Raw genomic sequence first — 21746 nt, 5'->3', positions numbered from 1 at the left:
TAAAGTGAACTCACAGGAAAAGGCTAACGGTTCCTTTTCAAATGGATTTTGTTGCAACAAAAGAGAGGACCGATTTAAAGGAAATGTGAAACACAGGGCCAGGCAAAGTGGTAGCTGCGTGTGCTAACACGGATCCTGCTCTGGGGCCGCTGTGAACCCAGGCCTGGCTGCAAGGGGGCAGGGAGGGGCCTGCTACCAGTTTCTGCTTTTGGCCCTGCAGTTCGGAAGTCAGAATACAAGGGTCGGGCTCTCTTCTTGGGATAGGGGATGGGAGATCCAGAGGGAGCTAACGCAGAGCTGAGCTGGAGCCCTCCACATGCACACGCACACACCCACACCCACACCCACGCAGTCACAATCACCTCCTAACACACGCAGTCACTCCCACGCACACTCACCTACACCCTGCCGCCCGCCTCCCAATCCTGCCTCCTCCCCCTCCCCCTCCCCCCAGCACTGAAAACGACAGCGGAGCCCTGGGACCGTTGCTGTGGGAACCAGGATTCTGAAATCCTAACTTGTGGGCATCTGAATTCTTGCTCTGAATATTCCATTAGCTGCAGAGTTTGTGCTCGGAATCCTGAGTGATCTCCCCTCCAGGGGGTCAGGCTGGGCAGCGGACCAGGGAGCTGCTGAGGATGGGCAATTACAGCCCTCGTTCCTTGCTGTCTGGGTGATGGAGTGGCCCAGATGGAAGCGCGGAGGAGGGCAGCGCCTGCAGGGGCCGTGTGCATGTGTGCGTGCGTGCGTGGGTGCGTGCTCATCTGGGTGTGAGTCTACGGAACCTTCTCGGGTGAAGCTGTGAGAATGCTTAGCATTGGTGCTTGGGTCTTCAGCCTCTGTCAGTCAAGCCAGGTCAGGTGAGGCTGTGATAACAAGTGCGCCCCCAAGTCTTCCTGGCAAAGCCCAAGGCAGGTCGGCACCTCCCTCCGTCTTCTGGTTGCTTCTGGATGTCAGGGCCTCTGACATCTTGCAACAGGCAAGACACCAATGGGGGTGGGGCGCTGGCTCTCTCCTCCCTGCCTTGGCCAGGAGCAAATGTGCATTCTTCTGTGTGGACTTCAACAGCCCCGGCATCACCGCAGGAGAGACCAGGAAAGGCAGAGAAGTCAGGCCCTGCCGCAGCCCTCCCTTTGCACTTGGCAAACCAGAACAGCTCAGTGCAGCGCGGGGTCCATTCCGTGGGGACAGTTCAAAGCCTGGCTCTGCTGCTCGCTAGCTGGTGGCCTCGGGCCACTCATCAGTCAGGCTTCCCACAGGAAACAGGCGGCACACTCAGGAGTTTGAAGGAGGCTTATTCTCCAAAGCACTACTTGAAAAGGAAAATGCAGTCACCAGGGGCACAGCTGGGCTGATTCCACTCTGGGCCCGAAGAGACAGGCCCAGGGGTCAGTAGGACCCTGAAGAAGGTCAAGGGAAGGACAAGGGACAGCCTCTGCAAGGGACCTCACGGGCAGGAGGCAGGCAGAAGCACCCCAGCTTCACTCTCCTGTCTCCTTCCTGTCTCTGCTGGGGCTCCCCACTGGCTGAACTCAATGAAAGCATTAAAAGGCCTAAGAAGATTTCATCCGAATAGCTCAAACTCATGGGGCAGAGTGGACGGTGATTCTGCAGGGACAAACGGATGTTGTCTGGCATGGGCAAGCGATGTACTAACTAGACCTCCCTTTCCCGCCGTGTAGAATGGGAGTGCTAACGCTTGCCTCACTGTGTGTGCAATACATTGCACTTGGGTTTGCATGCACAAGGACTTGACTCTTAGCGAACGTTCGTTTCTCAGGGTCTGAAAGCACTTAGTCCGCCATGTGCTAGTTAGCCTCAAGCCGGGCAGAGATGTCTCAGAACAAGTCCTCCACACAAAAGTTGTTCCTAAACCACTCCCGTTTTTGAGCTTCTTCCATATGGCAAGGGTTTCACAGGTGTTATCTCATTTCAATCTCACAGCATTTTCCTAAGTGTCGCAAACAATGAACTGGAGTAGGCAGGGAGAGAGGGGCTAAGCCACCTATCCATGGTCACCCGGTCAGGAGGTGGGCCTGCCTCAATGCCCACTGTCATTCCTCCCTGCTCTGTTTTTGTTTGTTTGTTTGTTTGTTTGATAGAGTGGACAGTGAGAGAGAGAGACAGACAGAGAGAAAGGTCTTCCTTTTGCCGTTGGTTCACCCTCCAATGGCCGCCGTGGCCAGTGCGCTGCAGCCGGCATACTGCGCTGATCCGAAGCCAGGAGCCAGGTGCTTCTCCTGGTCTCCCATGGGGTGCAGGGCCCAAGCACTTGGTCCCTCCTCCACTGCCCTCCTGGGCCACAGCAGAGAGCTGGCCTGGAAGAGGGGCAACCGGGACAGAATCCGGCACCCTGACTGGGACTAGAACCTGGTGTGCCGGCGCCGCAAGGCAGAGGATTAGCCTAGTGAGCCGTGGCGCCGGCCTCCTGCTCTGTTTTGATTTCTGAGATGTGTATGTGGTTCCTAGATAAAGCAGAGGACGCAGCAGTGTGGCCAAGGTCAAGGACCATGTCCTTCCAAAGGCTTCCAGGACATGGCCATGGCGGGTTCCAGCACATGCCCCCTGTGCTTCTGGCTATCCCCATGCCCTCCCTGCACATCTGGCCTCACTCACCCACCACGGCTGTTGCTGGTTCATTTCAGGTCCTTTTACAGCCCCGTCTGGCCAGCCCGATGCCAGCCACACACAGAGCAAGCTCTCGGAGCCAGGTGAGCCAACCACCTCTCTGGGGCTTCCCAGGTCAGCTCCCGGAGACGGAGCTGCTGGAAGAGGGAAAGGGACTTTTCAGGCACCCAGGAGGCTCCCTGACCCCAGACAATGCTTCTTCCCCCCTCGACGGTCAAAGCGTTGCCATTATAGATCCACTCTCAAAAGCCACGTGTCTGAGAGACCACCAAGAGGTCACACACACGTGGGCAAGGTTGCCACAGAGCAGTCTCAAGGGATTTGTGGAGAACAGTTGAAGAGCTCTTGGTGGCATGGCAGACGCCACCAGACCACTCTTCATTTACTCAGCAGAGAGGTTCATTAAGAACTTGCCTCCTCGGAGCAAAGCTACAAGCTAGTGCTGGAGGCCCAGTCCCATGCAAAAATGGAGGATGGCTCCCCAGGAGGGACCCTGGCGGAGGGAGGAGCCCACCTTCGAGCCCACAGCCAACCCCAAGTCTGTCCTCCAGTGCAACACTGTGGAAGCCCCCAGGACAGGACCCCCAGAGCCGCAGAGGCAGCCCCTGAACCAGGGCCCCTGAGCCCAGAACTCTGCCCTGGAGTTAGGGACAAGGGGAGGGGGGCCAGCTTGTGGGGACAGGATCTCTGGTCCTCTGTTGCCCTAAGCCTAACTCGCCCTCATCTCTAGGGTCCCTGCTGAGCCCCACCTCCTCCTGACTCTAAGGAGAACCACCGGATCAGGCCCTCGAGCGGCCTTGGGATGGGCCAGCTCAGCCGCATGTTGCAGACTGGAAAGCGGAGGCTCCCAGTAGCAGGGCAGGGATCAGGGGTGGCGGTCCAGGCGACCACGCCTGCGATAGCCACAGTCGGATTCCGGCGATCTCAGCTCGTGTCCTGCACTTCCAGGGCTCCGCCTGGTGAGCGGGAGCAGTCGCTGCAGCGGGACCGTGGAGGTCTGGTTCGGCGAGGCCTGGAAGGCGGCATGCGGGGCGCTGTGGGATGGCCGCGCTGCCGAGGCCGCGTGCCGCGTGCTGGGCTGTGGCGGGGCAGAGGCGGCTGTGCAACCGGCCCCGTCTTCCCCGACGCTGCCCCCGAGACCTGCCGTGGGAAACTCCAGCCAGACTGCGAACGCCACTTTGCCGGTCGTCCAGTGCTCCGGCGCCGAGTGGCGGCTCTGCGAGGTGGTGAGCCAGGCGTGCAGCAGCGACGGGAGGCCGGCCCAGGTCACCTGTGCAGGTACGGAGCACCCTGCAGCCTCGGCTTCTCGCTCGGGTCCCCATCCCGGCGGCTCTGCACTCTTCCATGCCCCCTTCCCCAGGGCAAACACCGGTGGTGCCCACGCCGGAGGGCCTTTCCCGCCCCGCCCACAACTCTCCCGCCAGACCCCCAGGCTCCCGCTCCGCCCCCCACAAAGTCCTCCCTCCCCCAGAGCACCGTGCGCTGCGCTTGGTGGACGGCGGCAGCCCCTGTGCAGGGCGCGTGGAGATGCTGGAGTACGGCAGGTGGGGGTCCGTGTGCGATGACACCTGGGACCTGGAGGACGCCCACGTGGTGTGCAGGCAACTGGGCTGCGGCTGGGCAGTCCAGGCCCTACCCGGCCTGCACTTCGCTCCTGGCCAAGGGCCCATCCACCGCGACCAGGTGAATTGCTCCGGCGACGAGACCTACCTGTGGGACTGCCCGGGGACGCCAGGAGAGCACTATTGCGGCCACAAGGAGGACGCGGGCGTCGTGTGCTCAGGTCAGTGGGAGCCCGGCCCAAGTGTCTCAGCCGCCAATGCTTCTCCACCTGTTGGGTGCTCGGCCTGGGGTTGGTGCTTCAGAGAGCATCCCTGCCCTTGGATGATCACAGCCCGGACAGCGAGATGAGACCTGGGGGGGTCATAATTCAGGGGCAGGAAGTAGTGGATGCCCCAAGGAAGTCGGGTGGAGTTTAGAGGGGGCACATAACCCAGGAGGGGTAAGCCTGTCCACTTGCTGAGGGAGGGGACGCTGGAGGTGAGCCTTTTTCCAAGAGGGAGTCTCCCCTGGTTTCCAACTGCAAGAGGAGACCAAAGCCATTAGGCCGTCCAGGCTCTTGTCCCACGAGACTCAGGGGGGTGGGGTGGGTATTAAGGCAGATTCTGATTCTGCAGGTCTGAGCAAGGCTCTGTGTTCTGCATCTTTGTAAGATCCCAGGTACTGCTGATGCTGCTGGTCGTTGGACCACACATTGAGCAGCCGGGATCTAGGGTCAGCCAGAAGAGATGAGAGGGTACAGAAGCAGGAGGGAGACCCTGTGAAGTCTGGGGACTGACTGGCTGCAGTGGTCTCTGCGTGGGTGCTGTACCGGGGTGTGAGGGAACGTGGCCACAAAGGACCTCCTTCTCCTCCCCACAGAGCACCAGTCCTGGCGCCTGACTGGAGGCGCTGACCGCTGCGAGGGGCAGGTGGAAGTGCATTTCCGAGGGGTGTGGAGCACGGTGTGTGACAGTGAGTGGTACTCACCGGAAGCCAGCGTGCTGTGCCGGGCCTTGGGCTGCGGAACCCTTGTGGACAGGCCCAGGGGGCGGCCGCACTCGCTCTCGGGCAGGATGTACTACTCCTGCGAGGGAGGGGAGCCCACCCTCTCCAACTGCTCCTGGCGATTCAACAACTCCAACCTCTGCAGCCAGTCCCACGCCGCCAGGGTCCTCTGCTCAGGTATCTCGACCCCCAGCCACCCCTCTCTACCTCCTGAGTTGACCCAGGAATTTCACCTGAATCTGTCCTAAGCTTGAAGCCCGAGGGCTCCGCTGGAATGGATAGTGAGAGAGAGAGACAGAGAGAAAGGTCTTCCTTTTGCAGTTGGTTCACCCTCCAATGGCCGCCATGGCGGGGGCACTGCGCTGATCCGAAGGCAGGAGCCAGGTGCTTCTCCTGGTCTCCCATGGGGTGCAGGGCCCAAGCACTTGGGCCATCCTCTACTGCCTTCCTGGGCCATAGCAGAGACCTGGCCTGGAAGAGGGGCAACCGGGACAGAATCCGGCACCCTGACCGGGACTAGAACCCGGTGTGCTGGCGCCGCTAGGTGGAGGATTAGCCTAGTGAGCCGCGGCGCCGGCCTGCTCCGCTGGAATTGATCAACATGAAAGGAATCTTGGCCTTTGCTGTGCTGAGCTGAGGAATCAAGGCGATCTTTGCTATAGATGCTCAACTCAGCCCCAGTCACAAATCCAATATTGCCGAAGGCACTGTAGTGTGCTAAGAAGTGGTCTGCGCTCCCGGGAATTGGCTCAGGAGGTGGTATCAGTTTGCCATCCCAGGGCTGGTGATCACAGTACAAATTAAACTAAGAGACACTGATAACAGCAGCAGCGGCAGCTTCGGGCCTCATAGTGGCCAGGCATTGCCAAGCACTCAGGGGCACTTGCTGCAGCTGGGTCCTCTGCCCCCCATGATTTGGGTTCTAGTGTATGGCACTGATGGTAATCACACCACTAGTATTGCACAAAGCATAAAGGAAAACAGATGCTGGCAAAGTGAACTCCTCAGACGCCAGCCAACCTTTCCATTGAGCGCATTTTCCCCACTTCAGAGGTGTCAAAGAGTGAACAAGTAGGTTAGACCCGAAGACACGTGGTGTGCTGGCATCCCTGTGGAGTGTAGATACCTGGTCATGAGCTCCAGCCCTGCCTTGGACCAGCTGGGTGGCTTCACACAGCCCCGCCCCCTACCCCAGGCGTTAGTTTCGTGAACATGTGCATGCTGGTGCGAGGCACCTCCCAGGGTACCTAGGAAGCCAGTCAACATCTGCTGAGAGACTTTGTAAGCTCATCTCTCTGTAAGCACGCCTGTCAAATGGGGATGCTGATTATGATAATGAAGACAATAGATGAATAAAACCAAAGCCCAACCAGCAAAGGGATTTGTGGTCTGTAGCAGATGATACAGAAATGAGGATAATTCTTCTGTTAAGCCTCTTTTTCTAACCAAAGAACCTCCCAGCATTGAACCCCTGACCTCCTCCTTTTTGAGAGGGGTGGGAAAGGAGAGACTCCTTAGCTCTGTGCCCCAGCTCCGGGTCACGGGTCTGCCTTGTTCAGTGTCTAGCACGAGGCCCAGCACACAGTAGGTGCTCAGTGGAGTGAAGAGGCGGTGCTTTCTGCAGGTTCCCGGAGTTTGCACAATCTGTCCACTCCCGAGGTCCCTGCGAGTGTCCAGCCGGCCTCTGTAGGTGAGTGTTGCCGGGGCATAGTCGCTCTGGCACACAGGGGCTGTGTGCACGTGCAAGCTTGCTTGTGTGCTGTGTGTGTGCCTGTCTGGGGTGGACGATGGCTCCCAGCCCCAGCCCAAGCCCCAGCCAGCGGACTCCCTGGGCTCTTTGTGCTGCTTCCCTCTCTGCCCCGGCAGGCGTCTCCTTTCCTGCTCTCCTGTGCGTTCCTATAGGCTACTGCTGGAGAGAGGCTGGGTGGTCCTGGGTTGCTGCTGGCTCCTGGGGACCAGCTGGTGTTTCTGGGAACTGGGCCTTGTGCTCTTCAGCCACTATTCCCAGCCCTTTCCTCCTGAGACCTGGGGCAGAAGTGACAGCCAGCGGGGCTTGGCCAGAGTTAGCACCCAAAGCCTTACCTCCAGACCCACATTTGCTCGTCTGCCAGCATCAAGGCAGATTCCTGGGGCTTGGGTCCTTGTTGTGCCTCTTGCTAGCTGTGTGATAGTGGGCACCCCTGAACCTCTCTGGGCCTCCGATTTCTCAGCTATAAAATGGGGATGATGATCCTAGCATTGCGGCAGATTTTTGGGTTATCTGATCCAGGCATAGAGTCCCTCACAGCCCTGGCACAGCCATGGGGCTGGCCCCAGTTCCTTTGTCCTGCCTCCTGACTCCCTCTCACCTGTCTCAGCCACTCCAGAGGGGGGAGGGCACAGAGAGGGACTAAACCCCAGGCAACTGCACAGGTTGTAGGGTGGGCTCCTGCCTAGACCCACAGGCAAGCCTTGAACACTGTCCCTTGCTGAGGTTGGGATGGGGAGCCCCACCCTTCCAGGACAGCAAAGAGGGACCTGGCCTCCCAGCTCTTGGTCTATGAAGCCCTGCCTCGGCCCAGCCCCGCAGAGCCCACACTCACTGGGCTCTCTGTAACCCCATCACCTGTCCTCTTCCTTACTCCTGCTTCCCTCAGCCAAATCCAGCTTCCCACCCCTGCGTAGGGAAAGGAGAGGGGAAATTGAGAACAGGAAGAAGGCAGGCGGGGGGAAGGGCTAGCCCCCTCCTGTCCCTGTCCCTGTGATCTGCACACGGCAGGGCCTCTGCACCCAGCCAGGTGGACGTGGGTCTTTCAAGCAGGGGTGAGGCTGCAAGGGCAGTGCATTGTCGCAGCAGAGCAGGGGCTGCGGGGTGGGGAGGCCTCTACCCACAGACCACACTCCCTCCCCCATGGAGGGTTTGTGTGGCAGGGAGGAGTGTCTTGGCACAGACCAGAGACCCACCCTCCTGATGTTGGCTTCACAGCCAGGGTGGCTCAGGGTCACCTTCGCTGGAACACCAGCCGTGTTCCTCATCTGTGGAGAGTAAGATGCCCCTTGAAGGCCTCAGGTCCCCAAGTCCCTGTGAAACGACCCATCAGCGGGTGTCTCCCACACTGCTTGTCTGCCCCTGAGGCCCCTGATACTGCTGTCATAGTTGTGTTTCCAGGGTGCCCGGCATACAGTCGGTGCTCAATAATTGCCTGTGGAACAGAGACCAAGTATTGAAGGGCTAGCAGAGGTCCCAGTGGGCTTATAGCCATGGGGAAGTTTCAAGCAATCACCCTTTCACTAGATATGCATTTATTGAGCACCTGCTGTATTCCAGGTACCCAAAAGCAGATGTGGAAATCTTTTTAAAGAAAAGGAGAGAATAAGTTAAAAAGGGAAGGGATTCAGCTCTAAAGAGAATGGCAAATCAGAAAGAAAAGTGAGAATTCTGTCCATTCTTCTTTCTCTCTAAATTGAGGTTCTTGTTTCCAGAACCTTCTGTGACAGTGAAAATGGAGGACAAGGAATCCCGGGAGCTGGCACTCCTCATCCCCTGCATCGTCCTGGGAGTTCTCCTCCTTGCCTCTCTCATCTCCATAGCCTTCATCCTCTTCAGAATCAAAGGAAAATATGGTAAGTGCAGGGTTTGGTGAGGCACTGGGAAGGCACAGGGACGGGAGGCCGCAGATGCAGGGTGCAGCCCTCCCCAGGCGATGTGAGCCTCCGAGGAATCCCAGCAGGAGTGGCATGATCCAGCAACACCCCTCAGCCCCGGGGACACCCAAAGTGAAGGGAAGGACTTTCCCAGCATGGCCAGCAGAGGCGGACCCAATGATGTGGGTCCCACAGGAAGAGCAGCCGGTGTCTGTGTGTGTGTGTGTCTGTGTGTGTGTCTGTGTGTGTGTGTTTGGGAGTGAGGAAGCAGGTGGCTGGATGACAGCAGCCAGGTAGACTGGGCAGGGCAAAATGATGACCTGTAGACTCTCTGCCTCCCCTCCTTCAGCCCTCCCTGTTACCATGAACCACCAGCACCTGCCCACCACCATCCCAGCAGGGACCAATAGCTACAAAGCGGTCCCCATCACCATCCCCAAAGAAGAAGGTAGGACGTCCCCTACCCTGGGTGAGGGGGGTGGGGAGGACAGCAAGGGTAGGCTTTCTGCTTAGGTCAGAGCAGTGCCAGCCCCCCGGAGGTGAGACCCCAGCCGGCTCTGGGACCTGGAGCAGCCAAGTCCCTCTTGAGCTTGATGGGCAAATGACCTCCAAGTTCAATCACCCCTGGACCCTGGGCTCGTGAGGTCCCCACAAATACAGGCCAAGGGCATTGTGGATCTTGGTTCTCATGGAAAGCTGCCCACCCTGTTCATAGAACATAGTTTTAGTTCATATTTTCCAAGTTAAAAAGAAACTGGGTCAGTCATCCATCTCTTATAAGAACTAAAAGCTCTTGGAAGTCATGCCTAAGAGTTGGAGTTTAATCAGCTTGTATTATGAATATATTTAATCACCTTTATCAAAGAGTCCAAAGACGTGAAAACCAATGCAGTACTCGGCCAGATTTTACATATATTCTTTGCACTCCATATCTATATATTTGAGAAGAGAATAGGAATCTAGCATCCAGAGCAAGGCCACACACCACGAAGTCACGGAAGGGTCTAGGGGTTTAGAGCCGGGCCACCTGCCTCTGGGCAAGGTGAGAACCTCTGTGGACCTCGGCTGTAAAGTGGGGATAAGAATGAACCTACTTCACAGAGTGAGTGAAGGTCAGATGGGGCCAGATAGTGCCTGGCACCTAGAAAAAGCTCCATGAAGTGTTTGCTAAGTAAATAAAGAAATGGCTATTGTTAAGCTGTTTAGAATGGACGAGGCGAGTTAGGAAAACCCACACTGGATGGTCCTGCACAAGACGGGCTACCTGGTGCTCTCCTGCCTTGTCTGCTGTCCCCACTACCCTCTCTCTTTTCACCTCTCCCTATACCTTTCTGTCCTCCACTTTGCCATATTCCCCTCCTCTCCTCTCTCCCCAGTTCCCAAGCTGCCCATCCAGGTCCGGGCCCAGCCTGCCGAGGACTCAGATTCCAGCTCGGACTCAGACTATGAGCACTATGACTTCAGCGCCCAGCCTCCTGTGGCCCTGACCACCTTCTACAGTGAGTGCCTGGGCCGGGCTCCCCAGGACTCAACTGCCCCCATCACAAGTCCCACCTGGGACCCCTGCAGGGTATAGGCAGAATCCCCCCTTGTCACCTACTGCATTGGCTGAAATGGGCCGACACTGAAGTTTCAAAGCTCTCTGTGACCCAGGAGCCAGCTCCATGTCTTGAGGTGTTTCCGCTCTGACCCTTATCTTGTTTCTGGCCAGGTAGGGTCTGATGGCCTGCATGAGCCAGCTTTTCTGTATTGTAACAGAATGCCTGGTGAAGCTCCCTGGGAAGGAAAGAAGTTTTTTCTGGCTCACAGTTGTGGAGGTTCACAGTCCAAGATCAGGCAGGCCCCATGGTTGAACCACTGGGTAAGGCTGGAGAATGGTAACAACAGGAGCAGAGGGAGAATGGCTGGGCCTACCTCGGGCCTCTTTTTTTCTTTTCAATTTGAAAAGCAGAGAGAGAGAGAGAGAGAGAGAGAGAGAGCTCCCATCTGCTGGTTCACTCCCCATGTACCTGCAGCTGTTCAGTTAGGGCCAGACCAAAGCCAGGAGCCAGGAATTTCATTGTGGTCTCCCGTGTGGGTGGCAGGGATCCAAGTCTTGAGCCATCATTGAGTCTGCAGGACTCACTCATGTTTTGTTTTTAAAATTCATTCATTTAGGCTGGTGCCGTGGCTCACTAGGCTAATCCTCCGCCTTGTGGCACCAGCACACCGGGTTCTAGTCCCGGTCGGGGCGCCGGATTCTCTCCCGGTTGCCCCTCTTCCAGGCCAGCTCTCTGCTGTGGCCCGGGAAGGCAGTGGAGGATGGCCCAAGTGCTTGGGCCCTGCACCCCATGGGAGACCAGTAGAAGCACCTGGCTCCTGCCTTCGAATCAGCACGGTGCGCCGGCCACAGCAGCCATTGGAGGGTGAACCAATGGCAAAAAAGGAAGACCTTTCTCTCTGTCTCTCTCTCTCTCTCACTGTCCACTCTGCCTGTCCAAAAAAAAAAAAAAAAAAGATTCATTCATTTATTTATTTGAAAGGCAAAATTACAAAGAGAGAGGAAGAGACAGAGAAGAGAGATCTTCCATCCCGTGGTTTATTTCCCAAATGACCAGAGCAGCCACGTGTGGGCCATCATCCACCGCCTTTCCAAGTGCATTAGCAGGAAGCTGGATCAGAAGTGGAGTAGCCATGGGATGCCGTGCCAGTATCCCAAGTGGCGGCTTAACCTGCTGCACCATAACGCTGGCCTCCTCACCCCAACTCAGGGTTTTAGAACTCTCTGGGGGGAGGTGCCTTCCAAAGACACGCTCCCAGTAGCTGAAGGCCCACCCACTGGGCCCACTTCCTAAACGCTTAAGTTTAAGATACGAGGGATCCAGGCAAGAGACACAGTTGGGATGGTCTGGGATGGTTTCTTGTGCAGCCACACCTCTGTGTCCCATGTGGACCTCCCCACGCACCTCCCCCCCACCTCTGCTCCCCACCGTTACATAGCTCAGACCTGTGCGCCGCTTCCCTCTGCCTGCCAGGGGTAGGGAAGGGTAGATGGAGCTTCCAGTGGGGGCCTGGGCTGTGCTGGGAGGCTGGAGCAGGCCAGAGAAGCCCCCACCTGTGTGGAACCAATTCTCTAGCCTCTCCCACACCCACTGTGTGTGTCAGGATGTGTGTGGCAAACACCCCTGGAATGCCTGGAGCTTTGTCCACGTGATCTGGAGTGGCTCACACATACCTCCCCTCCATTGGCCCCACTGGCCCCCAACCACAACCCCGTCCACGTCCCAGACAGCAGGGAAGACAGGACGCTGGAGCTGCCGGCATCAGCCCCACTCCCGGGCCGCCACCCAGGAAGACAAAGCCCGTGGCCTAGGCAGCTCCGTGTCCAGCACAGGCTGGGGCTGACACCAACATCCTGGACCCTCAGGTCCTGCAGACTCTAGGAATCTCCGTCTCTCTGATTCTCAAACTCGAAGGAGCCACGGAGGCTGTGATGCAATGATCCTAGACCCCTTGCGCGAGTCTCCTCGGAGGGGCAGGCACCAGCGCTGTGCCTGCCCTGAGCTGCTAGCACACAGGGAGAGACGCCAGGCCTCTTGCTAGGTCCTTAGGTCTCAGGAGGCTCAGCTGGGGCGCAGGGCACCAGGGTTCCCGGCCCGAAGCAGCCGTGCTGGTGTCAGGGTAAACCGCAGTCAGCCCCAGTTTGAAGTCCAGGGTCTGCCTGGGTGAGGGGGAAAGGCCAAGCCCCCTCTACCTCTTGGGGTGTCCCCCTGCCCTGGGCTCCTGGGACCAGGAGGCAGGGACTTCGCCTTCCCCACCGCCTGCTCTGCCTGCAGATTCCCAGCGGCACCGGGTCACAGAGGACGAGGCCCAGCAGAGAAGGTTCCAGATGCCCCCGCTAGAGGAAGGTGAGTCAGGCTGGGGAGGGAGACAAGATGACAGCTTTGCCTCCAGCTCAGCTCCCCTGGAGACACAGCAGTCACCGCCCGCCGTGGGTCCTCCCCGATGTTAACCGTCCCCGTAGGCAGCAAGTTCTTCCCAGAGTCTGACTGGAAGCCCTCTTGCTGCATTGCTTCCTGTTTCCTCAGGACTTGAAGAGCTGCATACCTCCCCCATCCCGGCTGCCAACCCCATCGCAGACGCCCCCTCCCTGGGCCCTCAGCGTCAGCACAGGAGCCAGAGCGAGTCCAGCACCTCCTCCGGGGAGGACTACTGCAACAGCCCCAGCAGCAAGCCCCCCGCCTGGAGTCTCCAGGGCTTTCCTTCAGAGAGGAGTCCGCTCCTGGAGCAGCCCCCAAACCTGGAGCTGGCGGGCCCCCAGGCGGCTTGCCCGGGTAAGCCGTGCAACCCCGAAACCTCCCCTGCTCCATCCTGATGCACCCCAGCCTGGTTGGAGCCAGGCTGAGTTCAGGGTTCTAGTCCCAGCCCCGCGGCCCCTGGCTGTGGCACCTGGGGCAAGTCTGCCGCCTCTCCGGGTGTCACTTTTTACTTTGTGAAGCCCAGGCCTGGGCTGCCCTGAGTGGCGAGGGCCTCCCGGCTCCGGCAGAGGCTGACTGGCCCCACGGGTCTCCAGCAGGACCCCTGGCTGACGACAGCTCCAGCACCTCGTCCGGGGAGTGGTACCAGAACTTCCAGCCGCCGCCCCAGCCGCCTCCGGTGGAGCAGTTTGGGTGTCCAGGTGCCAAGGGCAGGGCGGGGGGAACCGGGGACGGACTGGGGTGTGGAGGAGCGGGGAGGCTCTGGATCCACTGGATGCATCAGCTCAAGGCAAAAACAGAGACAGGAACGGGAACAGAGGAGGGAAGGGTTCGTTTTTAAAACAAAGCAAGCGTAAGAGGGGGTGAGGAAAATGAGTTGGACTGGATGGGGAAATAGTCAGATGTGGCTTTGAGAGGGAGTGAGCTCCCCGTCCATGAAGGCATGCAAGCAGAAGCAGCTGGTTGGCCCCTTTGGGGGAGGTTGTGGCAGCAGGGGGGCTCCCAGCACTCAGTCATCCACCAGGCACCCTGTGCCAGCACGGTGACCTGAGCCAGCCAGGCGAGGCCTTGGCGGTGAGCAAGGGGCTTTCACACAGCACAGCAGGGGAGGGGAGGGGGACTCAGGCCTGCTCTGCTCTGTCCCCTGGGGCAGCAGGAGCTGTGACTGGGCCTCCTGCTGACCTGAGCCTCCCGGCCCCCCACAGGGCCCCCCAGCCCCCAGGCTGACTCCACCTCCGAGGACGACTATGATGACATCGGAGCAGCCTAGACCGGGTCCAGTCCGGGCTCCTGAGTGGCTCTCCAGCGCTGGCCGCCTGCTCTGCCTACTCCTGCCCCGCCCCGCCCTCCCAACCCAAGTCCCGCAGGGCTGAGATACCCACCCCCCCTTCCCCGGTCCCACCTCCCGGCCCGACCCCCAACCCTTGGCCCGAGAGCAGGAAGGGAATTCCCAAGGCAGCCCCAGGGTGGGGAGACCCTGCAAGCCGTGGCTCAGGCATGAGCTTGCAGAGTCCGGGCCGCCTCCCGCAGCTGCTGGGGGTTCCGGGGGACGACGCCTAGGCCCCTTCCCGTCCTCACTGGAGTCCCTGAGTCTCAGACAGCTCAGCACCCAGAGGTCCCGAGAAGGGCAGCCGTGTGCTCGGGGCTGCTGGCTGGTGTCACTCTGTAGGGGGTCCTGGGGAACGCTGGTCCAGGTCTTTGTCCAGGGTGCCAACGGCACAGGCAGCTGACAGCGAGCAGGGTGACTGCAGGCCCCCACGCAGGAGCTGGGGTCTGAGGGCAGTCTCGTCTCTAGGGACCTTCTGAATCCACAGGCCTGTACCCTGGGAATGGTCCCGGACAGCCAATCCTTATTTTAAGCTTCCTACAGTTTACAAAGATTAACCCAGCCCAGAGCCCCCATAGACCTCAGGGTCAGGGGCCCAGGCCCTGCAGGGGACAGGAAGGACGGAGACATCTGCCAGAGAGCAGCCCTGGGGCTGCACTGGTCCCCTGGGTCTCCCTGCATTGCTCCTGGGTGAGCACGCAGGGCTGCCCGGAGAGCTGAGGCCCAGTGAGGCCCGAGGATTTCCATCCTGAATAGCTGGGATTAAACTGCTGAGTGAAACCAGGACGCGGAGTGACAAGTCCTTGAATTATCATCGAACCCAGGCATGAGTGCAAGTGTGTGTGCGTGCAAGTCACACGTGTGTGCCTGTGTGTGAGGCGTGCCTTGGGTTCCCTCAGCAGCAGATGGGACAAGCAGTTGAGCTCAAGTCCTTTGTTTGGGAATCGATCCCAGGGAGCACTGGTGAGAAAATGAGGAAGAGTGGGGGAGGGAAGACAGGACGGGAGCTGGTGAGCCGGCTGTGACCTTGGGCCACTGGGGCTCCATCCTGCTGCGGGCTCTGGGAGGCGCGCCTGACGGCTGTCCCACTAAGTAAGGGACAAGGGGACGGGAGGTGGATGGGCCGACCTCTGCCTGACACTGGTTGAGACCATGACCCCCAACCCCAGTGCCATGGAGTTGCTTTGTGAGTGGCTGATCACTCACAGAGATTGACACGTGGAGAGCCACAGGCATTGTCAAGGGGATAGGTCCAGGCGGAGTGTGGCCAGGGCCTGCTCTGTGTGTCTGTGTACATGCGTGTGTGCGTGTACTCATGTGGGCCAGGGTTGCTGCACTGGATGAGCTCCTGCCTGGACCCCAGACAAAGCTTCCAAGACAGGACAAGTGCGGAGGGGCTTTCTGTCCAGTCCAGGAGCATCAGAGAGGGAGGGGGCCGTGGCGCGGACTCACGTGGAAGAATTGGGGCCCTTCCTCCGGGGCTCTGCCCGCCCAGGAGCTGCAATGGCCGGTGCCCAGCTCTGCCTGCCTGCCTGCAGGGTCAGGTGTCCCAGCCCTCCTGGGAAGGGGATGGAGGGGGAGGTGGGTTCTGGATGCCACCCTCTGGGGCAGGACGGGCCTGTTTTCTGTTCACCTGTCCCAGGGGTGGAGAAAAAGCAGGCGCTCCCCAGGGCAACCGTCACAGGATGTGGTTGCCTCGCGTTGGTGGTGGGGCCCCCTCCTCGGCCCTCCTGAGCTCCTTCCTCCAGGGTCTGCGGGGGATTCCTAGGGGAGGAGCCACTGCGGGGGTGGGTGGGGCACGCTCCCAGGACCAGCCCAGGGAGGGGGAGCGGGGGGTGTGGTCTATGAAAGCCTTTTTTGATGGACATCAGGCCTTCACCTCCCAGCTCCCTCCATCCTGGCTGTGTGGCCTCAGACAAGGCGCTCAGCGTCTCTGAGCCCTTGCCATAAGGTTGCCTGGAGAGTGGGCGTGGCAGTGGGGGGCACCTAGGAGGTGGTGGGGAGGGGCCAAGGCTTGGCGAGGAAAGCTCCCTCATTGGTAGGTTAATGACTGCAGGCAGAGATCTCTGGAAACCAGGAAGGGCTGGGGAAGAGAAGGGCCCTGCCACTCACACAGTGCTGGGGGAGGGGCGTGGGTTCGTCTATGCCACTCTCGCTTGGTCACTGACACTTGGGGTCAGAAAGATCAAGTCCCACGTCAGGGAGCTAGGAGTGCAGTCCCAGAGAGGGTGACACATTCTGAGTCCTTTCAACTCCCCACCCCCACCCCTCCCCCTGCTCGGCTCTTGCCTCCGACAAACACGCCACAGAGGACAACTGCCCCGGAAAGCCCAGGACACGCCGTCCTGCCTTCCCCCAGCCCCGGGAAGCCTGCCTGATGTCCAGAGATGACCATACTGCCCAGGGAAGGTGCTGGGAGCTGGTCACAGAGGCCCTCCTCCTGAAGTCTCCCAGAGCTTTGGGTTAAAGTCAAGTGGACGGTGCACAGTGGACGTGGCAGCTGAATCCTGACTCCAGAAACTGTGGGGGAGGGGCCGCTGAGGATGAGGCGCAGGGCGGCGGTGGGGTGGGGGCTCAGCAGGGGAGGCGGCCGGGAAGGCTTCCTGGAGACTGTGTCTGCGCTGAGTGGGATGAGTAGGCGTGTCCTCGGGTGGGGTCAAGTCGGTGGAACGGCCCCAGGAGACCCAGCAAGGAACTGCACCGCTGTCTAAGGAAGAGTCGAGTCTCACACCAAACCCACCTTGTGGACCAGCAAACTGAGCCCCAGAGAGGTCAATGCCCAAGGTCACAGCCCTGAGAGGTGACGGCACTGGGATTCAAATATGAGGCGGCTACGATGGTGCTCCCCAGGGGTTGGGGGAGACTCATTCAGTCCCTGCGACTCCGGAGCCCCCGCCCGGCTTTGGGATCAGCCCAGGCACCGGCTGTGTGCAGAGATGTGAACTATTCACGGCCTGGGCACCCATTTAGAGCCAGGCTCTGTGCCGGGCGCAGGGGCAGAGGGGAGTGAGACCTGGTCCTGGCCTCTGGGGAGGTTGCAGTCTCTGGAGCTCTGCCCTGCGGTGCACAGCCGTGGGTGGGCGGTGCTGATGGCGATAATGGTGAGCAGCATTTCCTGGGTGGCAAGCAGATGTTATTTCATAGAATCCTCACACGGGCACACTGAGATATCCTTCCTGATTTTTAAATAAAATTAAGGCCCAGAGAGGTTAAGCGACTAGCCAGAAGTCACACAGCGTGTCGTGGCACACAACACCAAAGCCCCAGTGTGAAACCGCCACCCTGCACAGAGGGGCCAGATCACGGGTGCCTGTAGCCCACGTGAAGTGGAGCGCATCTGTTCAGCAGCAACCAGGACAGAAAACCCCCCCTGAGCCCACCAACGTCCTCCGTGACGAACATCCAGGAGAGAGGCGGGAGCCCGCGCCTGTTCCCTCGGACTCCGAGACCGTTTGCCATGTGGGCATCTTGCCACACTGGGTGGCATTTGGGTTATTAAACAGTCCCACTTTTCACAGAGACAGACCCGCCAGGGCTGGGGCAGACGAGGCTCAGATCCAGGTGCCTTCCTAAGGGGGCGCTCTCCTCCCTCCCTCCCTCCCTCCCTCCCTCCCTCCCCCTCTTGCCTTCAGCAATTTTAAATTATGCATCTACTTTATTTAAAATGGACAGAGGGACAGAGCTGCTATCCACTGGTTCACTCGCCAAATGCCCAGAACAGCCAGTGCTGGGCCAGACGGGAGCCAAGAGCCTGGAACTAAATCGGGTTGTCCCACGGGGGCAGCAGGGACTCAAGCACTTGAGCCGTCACCTGCAGCCTCTCAGAGTGAGCATGAGCAGCAAGCTGGACCCCAAAGCAGATCCAGGCACTTCTGCACGGAATGTAGGTGACCCAAGCGGCAGCTTAACTCCTGCACCAAAAGCCTGCCTCTGCCCTTCTTTTCTTAGTCTTTCTTTTAAATGGGGAATATTTTTTCTTAAAGATTTATTGATTTATTTAAAAGACAGAGTTACAAAGAGGCAGAGGCAGAGAGAGAGAGAGAGACAGAGAGACAGAGACAGAGAGAAGGAGTCTTCCATCCACTGGTTCACTCCCCAAATGGCTGCAACAGTAGGAGCTGGGCCAATCCGAACCCAGGAGCTTCTTCCGTAACTCCCAGGTGGGTGCCGGGGCCCAAGCACTTGGGCTGTCTCCCACTGCTTTTCCAGGTCATAGGAGAGAGCTAGATTGAAAGTGGAGTAGCTGGGACTCCAACCGGTGACCATATGGGATGCCAGCCCTGCAGGCGGCAGCTTTACCCACTCTGCCACAGTGCCAGCTAAATAAGGAATATTTTTACATTGTTTGAAACTCCCGCCACATAAATTCATGTCAGTAAGACCTCGTCCATCCTGTCCTGCCCCACTGCAAGTGAACAGTGTTGCTCAGATGTGAATTCCACCTGCTGTGCACCTCCCTTCTCATACAGAGAGCGTCTTCTCTCTTCCAGCCTGGGCGCCTGGCTCATTTCACTTCTTACGGGATTCCAGAGAAATTCCCAAGACAGTAACGTTTCTCCCCACACGCTGCCCCTCCGTAACCCCCACGTCCTGTGAGACCCACACAAGCTGCGCAGGAAGAGGTGAAGACGCCACTGACTCTGCCCGGGTTTGTTGGGAGAAAGGATGACAAAGAGGGGACAACAGAATGGGCCTTTGAAGCATGTGCAGGAGTTGGCTGGACAGGGAGCGAAGGGCATTCTTACTGGTGACAAGTGTGATGCTTGCTGCCTGGAGCTGGGGTGGGGCGGGGGTTTGGTCATTGTCCTAGGGCACTGGGGAGTCGGAGCAGTGTCTAAGGCAGGGAGGTGCACTGGTGCCTAGGTTGCTCTAGAAAGACAGGTGGCCACAGGCCTGTGACTGGGCGTGGAGCAGGACTCCGGGGTTTGCAAAGCAAACGCAGACCTGGAAGAGGACTTTCCAGCCCAGCAGCCTCCGGGCGCAGCGATGATGACGACAGTGACACTGATGACATCAGCTTCCATTCCCGAGCTCTCGGCTCCCCCCGGGCGGCCCTGTTCTGGGCGCATCTGTGCCCCACGAGGCACTAGCATTGCCCGTCTTACTCAGGAGGAAGAAACGGGCTCAGGAAGGTTCAGGGCTTTTCCCAGAGCCATCAGCACCTCACAGTGTGGCCAGGCCTTGGCTGCCTCTCCCCGAGGCCTCCCAGGGTGCTGAAGTCCACACCAAAGGCTCCTGTCCCTGCCTGTTGATCTTCCTGCCCCGGGAGCACCACACCCACTCTGCATCCTCCAGAGGACTGCAAAGACAGAGGGGAGGAGGCCAGGGCAGGGTTCTGGCAGGATGACCCCCACCCCAGGGTCCAGGGACAGGGCTCCGAGGCTCCCAGGCCACCCCCAGGGAGCACGGCCTTGAGCCTCCCTTCACTGGCGGGGCACTGCCTGGTGGTCCCCAGCCTTCCCCACTGGAGACCTGGCTTGGCAGGTACACCTGCTGCTCAGCCTCTCCATCCCTCCCTATCACCCCCATCTGTGGTTTCCACTTCCGTCCCCCCCGGAAGAGACCCTCTCGGCAGGGCCGGAGATGGGCAGATAGGATTGGAGCCCATGTGGCCCCTCGTGGACCCCTGTGGCTGTGGGGGCCGCGTCCTGGCTTCTCGCAGATGGGCTAGGGTCTCCACAGCAGGAGGAGCAGGGGAGACCCAATAAGGAAGGGACAAGTTCAAAGCCGCCTCAATGGAAAGTTCATCTCCCGCCACATCCTTCAGCTGTTTACCAGTTTGACGGGGTTCAGGCATCCGGAGATGAAAAGAGGCTCACCCCTATCGTCGAGGAAGGACCGAAATAGCAACAGAGGAAGACAACGGGCAGGGGGCAACGAGGCAGAGGGAAAGAGGAAGACGGGGCGGGGAACGGCGGGACGGGAGCAGACTGCAGGAGAGGCAGCAAAGCCAGGCAACACCGCTTACCCTGCCCCGAAGCCACCATGGGGCTCCGTCCGCCCGCCCACCACCACCCAGGGCCACAGGGGCATCTTAATCTCCACGGACTTCCATGAAAGAGATGTGAAGTCCCAAGAAATCATGGAACTAGTTCAAGGCCACCAGGCTAGGATGTTGGAGGAAAAGAAAAAAAAATGGAAAGCTACAAGGATCCGGAGCAAGAGGGTTGGACTGGGGGCTGAGGGAGGGCATTGATCCCCCATCCCAAAGACCCCAGCCTCTTCCTGGCCCCCTTTCCCCAGGCCCGCCTCCCTCCAGCCCCTGCCTGGGCCACCCACAGTGCAAGGGCAGGCAAGGAGTGGTCCCCCGGGACCATGAGATTCATTTTCCTTCTGGGTGAGCAGCTCACAGACCAGACGCCTCCCCCTCGCTACCTGGGGGTACCCTGCCTTCTCTGCCACCCCTGATGCCAGGCTAGGCCCACCCATGCCTCCCCTCCACTCTCCTGCACAGCAGAGAGAGAAAAATGACCCAGTCCACACACTCACAGTCACGTTCCTCCTCTGGCCTTCAGGCCACCCGGCACTTCTCCCTGGAGATGGCAGCGTCCCTCTCAGCCTCCCCGGCATGGGCCCGGCTCTGCCCCCCAGTCCAGCACCGAGGCAGAGGGAGGCTGCTCTGGTCTGAGACTCTCATGTAAGAGGGCTCTGTCACCCCCAACATGTCTGCATGGCTGAGACCCGGCACTGCTCTGGGTCACGTGACTGCCCGCCACCCTCTTCTCCCCCAAACCCGTGGTCCTTCTGTGGCCGGTGCCGCAGTTTTGAAAGTCCACTCCCTACTCTTGCCCTCATTCCTCCTACCTTCTTGGTAACCTGAGAGGCAGGCAGGTGCAGGAGAGGCTGAGTCCCAGTTAGAGGCAAACAGCAGCCCCAACAGAGGGGTCTGTCTCTGGGAAGGACCCCCAGCTCAGCCCACCCTCACCCTCAGACAGGAAGGAACCAACGCTCTGGGGTCTAGGGTCAGATGAAGCCACCCAGATGGCCTTCTGTCCCCAGGCCTTCTACCCCGAGGGTAGCTGATGCAGGGCCATTAGTGGCCAGCCAGGTCACCTGCTAATGTCGAGCACCCTTCCTCTCACCGGTTCTGGGGAGCCCTGAGGAGAACGGGGGTGATGACAGCAGCACTAACTCTGGCCACTGCCCCCTGAAGTCCCTGGGATCCCCATCCCCTGTTCTGGCTCCAGCAGCCTCACCTCGTGGGCTGCCCATGCTCGAGTCTTGCTCCAGCTGGGCCAGGCTTCCTGCTCCGTTCCTGGACTCGATGCCCCTCCCCCCTTTTTTTGCTGACCCACACTGGGATCTGCATGCACCTGCACCCACCTAGAAGCCTGCCTTCGACCCTACCCCTCACTAGCAGCCAGGACGGGACGCAGCACTAGACGCCCTGGCCCCAGAGGGTGAGCACCCTGTTCCACGTCTGGGACGACCTGTGTGTCACCCCTTTATCCTCAGTCCTCAGCCCAGTGTCCCCAGTGTCCCCAACCACACCAGTGGGGTGGAGACCCAGGGGTAGAGCGAAGCGGATTTAAAGCAACATTCCTCACACTGTCAAACTGCACATTTATTGGGAAAGGAACCTTCGGACATTTACGCACTCTCTTGCAGGGACTTTTCAAAAATGCCAGCGTCACAAAGCACAGAGACTCAGGACCCGCTCCGCA

General features: G+C 59.3%; 1 protein-coding gene across 5 annotated transcripts in view; it reads left to right on the top strand.

Moving 5' to 3' along the window:
• CD6 (CD6 molecule) overlaps window positions 1-14868 on the top strand; it is a 40753-nt gene extending 25885 nt beyond the window's left edge. Inside the window, exons 2-13 of one of the 5 annotated variants that reach the window (XM_008272075.4) lie at window positions 2646-2711; window positions 3577-3906; window positions 4100-4411; window positions 5050-5352; window positions 6800-6865; window positions 8638-8778; window positions 9149-9247; window positions 10176-10298; window positions 12615-12686; window positions 12867-13112; window positions 13355-13456; window positions 13961-14868. In XM_008272075.4, the coding sequence (XP_008270297.3) occupies window positions 2646-2711; window positions 3577-3906; window positions 4100-4411; window positions 5050-5352; window positions 6800-6865; window positions 8638-8778; window positions 9149-9247; window positions 10176-10298; window positions 12615-12686; window positions 12867-13112; window positions 13355-13456; window positions 13961-14025 (1925 nt within the window). In that variant the 3' untranslated portion in view covers window positions 14026-14868. Of the gene's footprint in view, window positions 1-2645; window positions 2712-3576; window positions 3907-4099; window positions 4412-5049; window positions 5353-6799; window positions 6866-8637; window positions 8779-9148; window positions 9248-10175; window positions 10299-12614; window positions 12687-12866; window positions 13113-13351; window positions 13457-13960 lie in introns of all 5 variants that reach the window. The other 4 variants (XM_008272070.4, XM_008272084.4, XM_008272077.4 and 1 more) reach the window with 4 other exon arrangements.
• The last annotated feature ends 6878 nt before the right edge of the window (window positions 14869-21746 follow it).

This window comes from Oryctolagus cuniculus, chromosome 1 (genome assembly GCF_964237555.1).
Source record: "Oryctolagus cuniculus chromosome 1, mOryCun1.1, whole genome shotgun sequence".
NCBI lineage: Eukaryota > Metazoa > Chordata > Mammalia > Lagomorpha > Leporidae > Oryctolagus > Oryctolagus cuniculus.
This window is presented reverse-complemented; position numbering and strand designations above follow the sequence as displayed.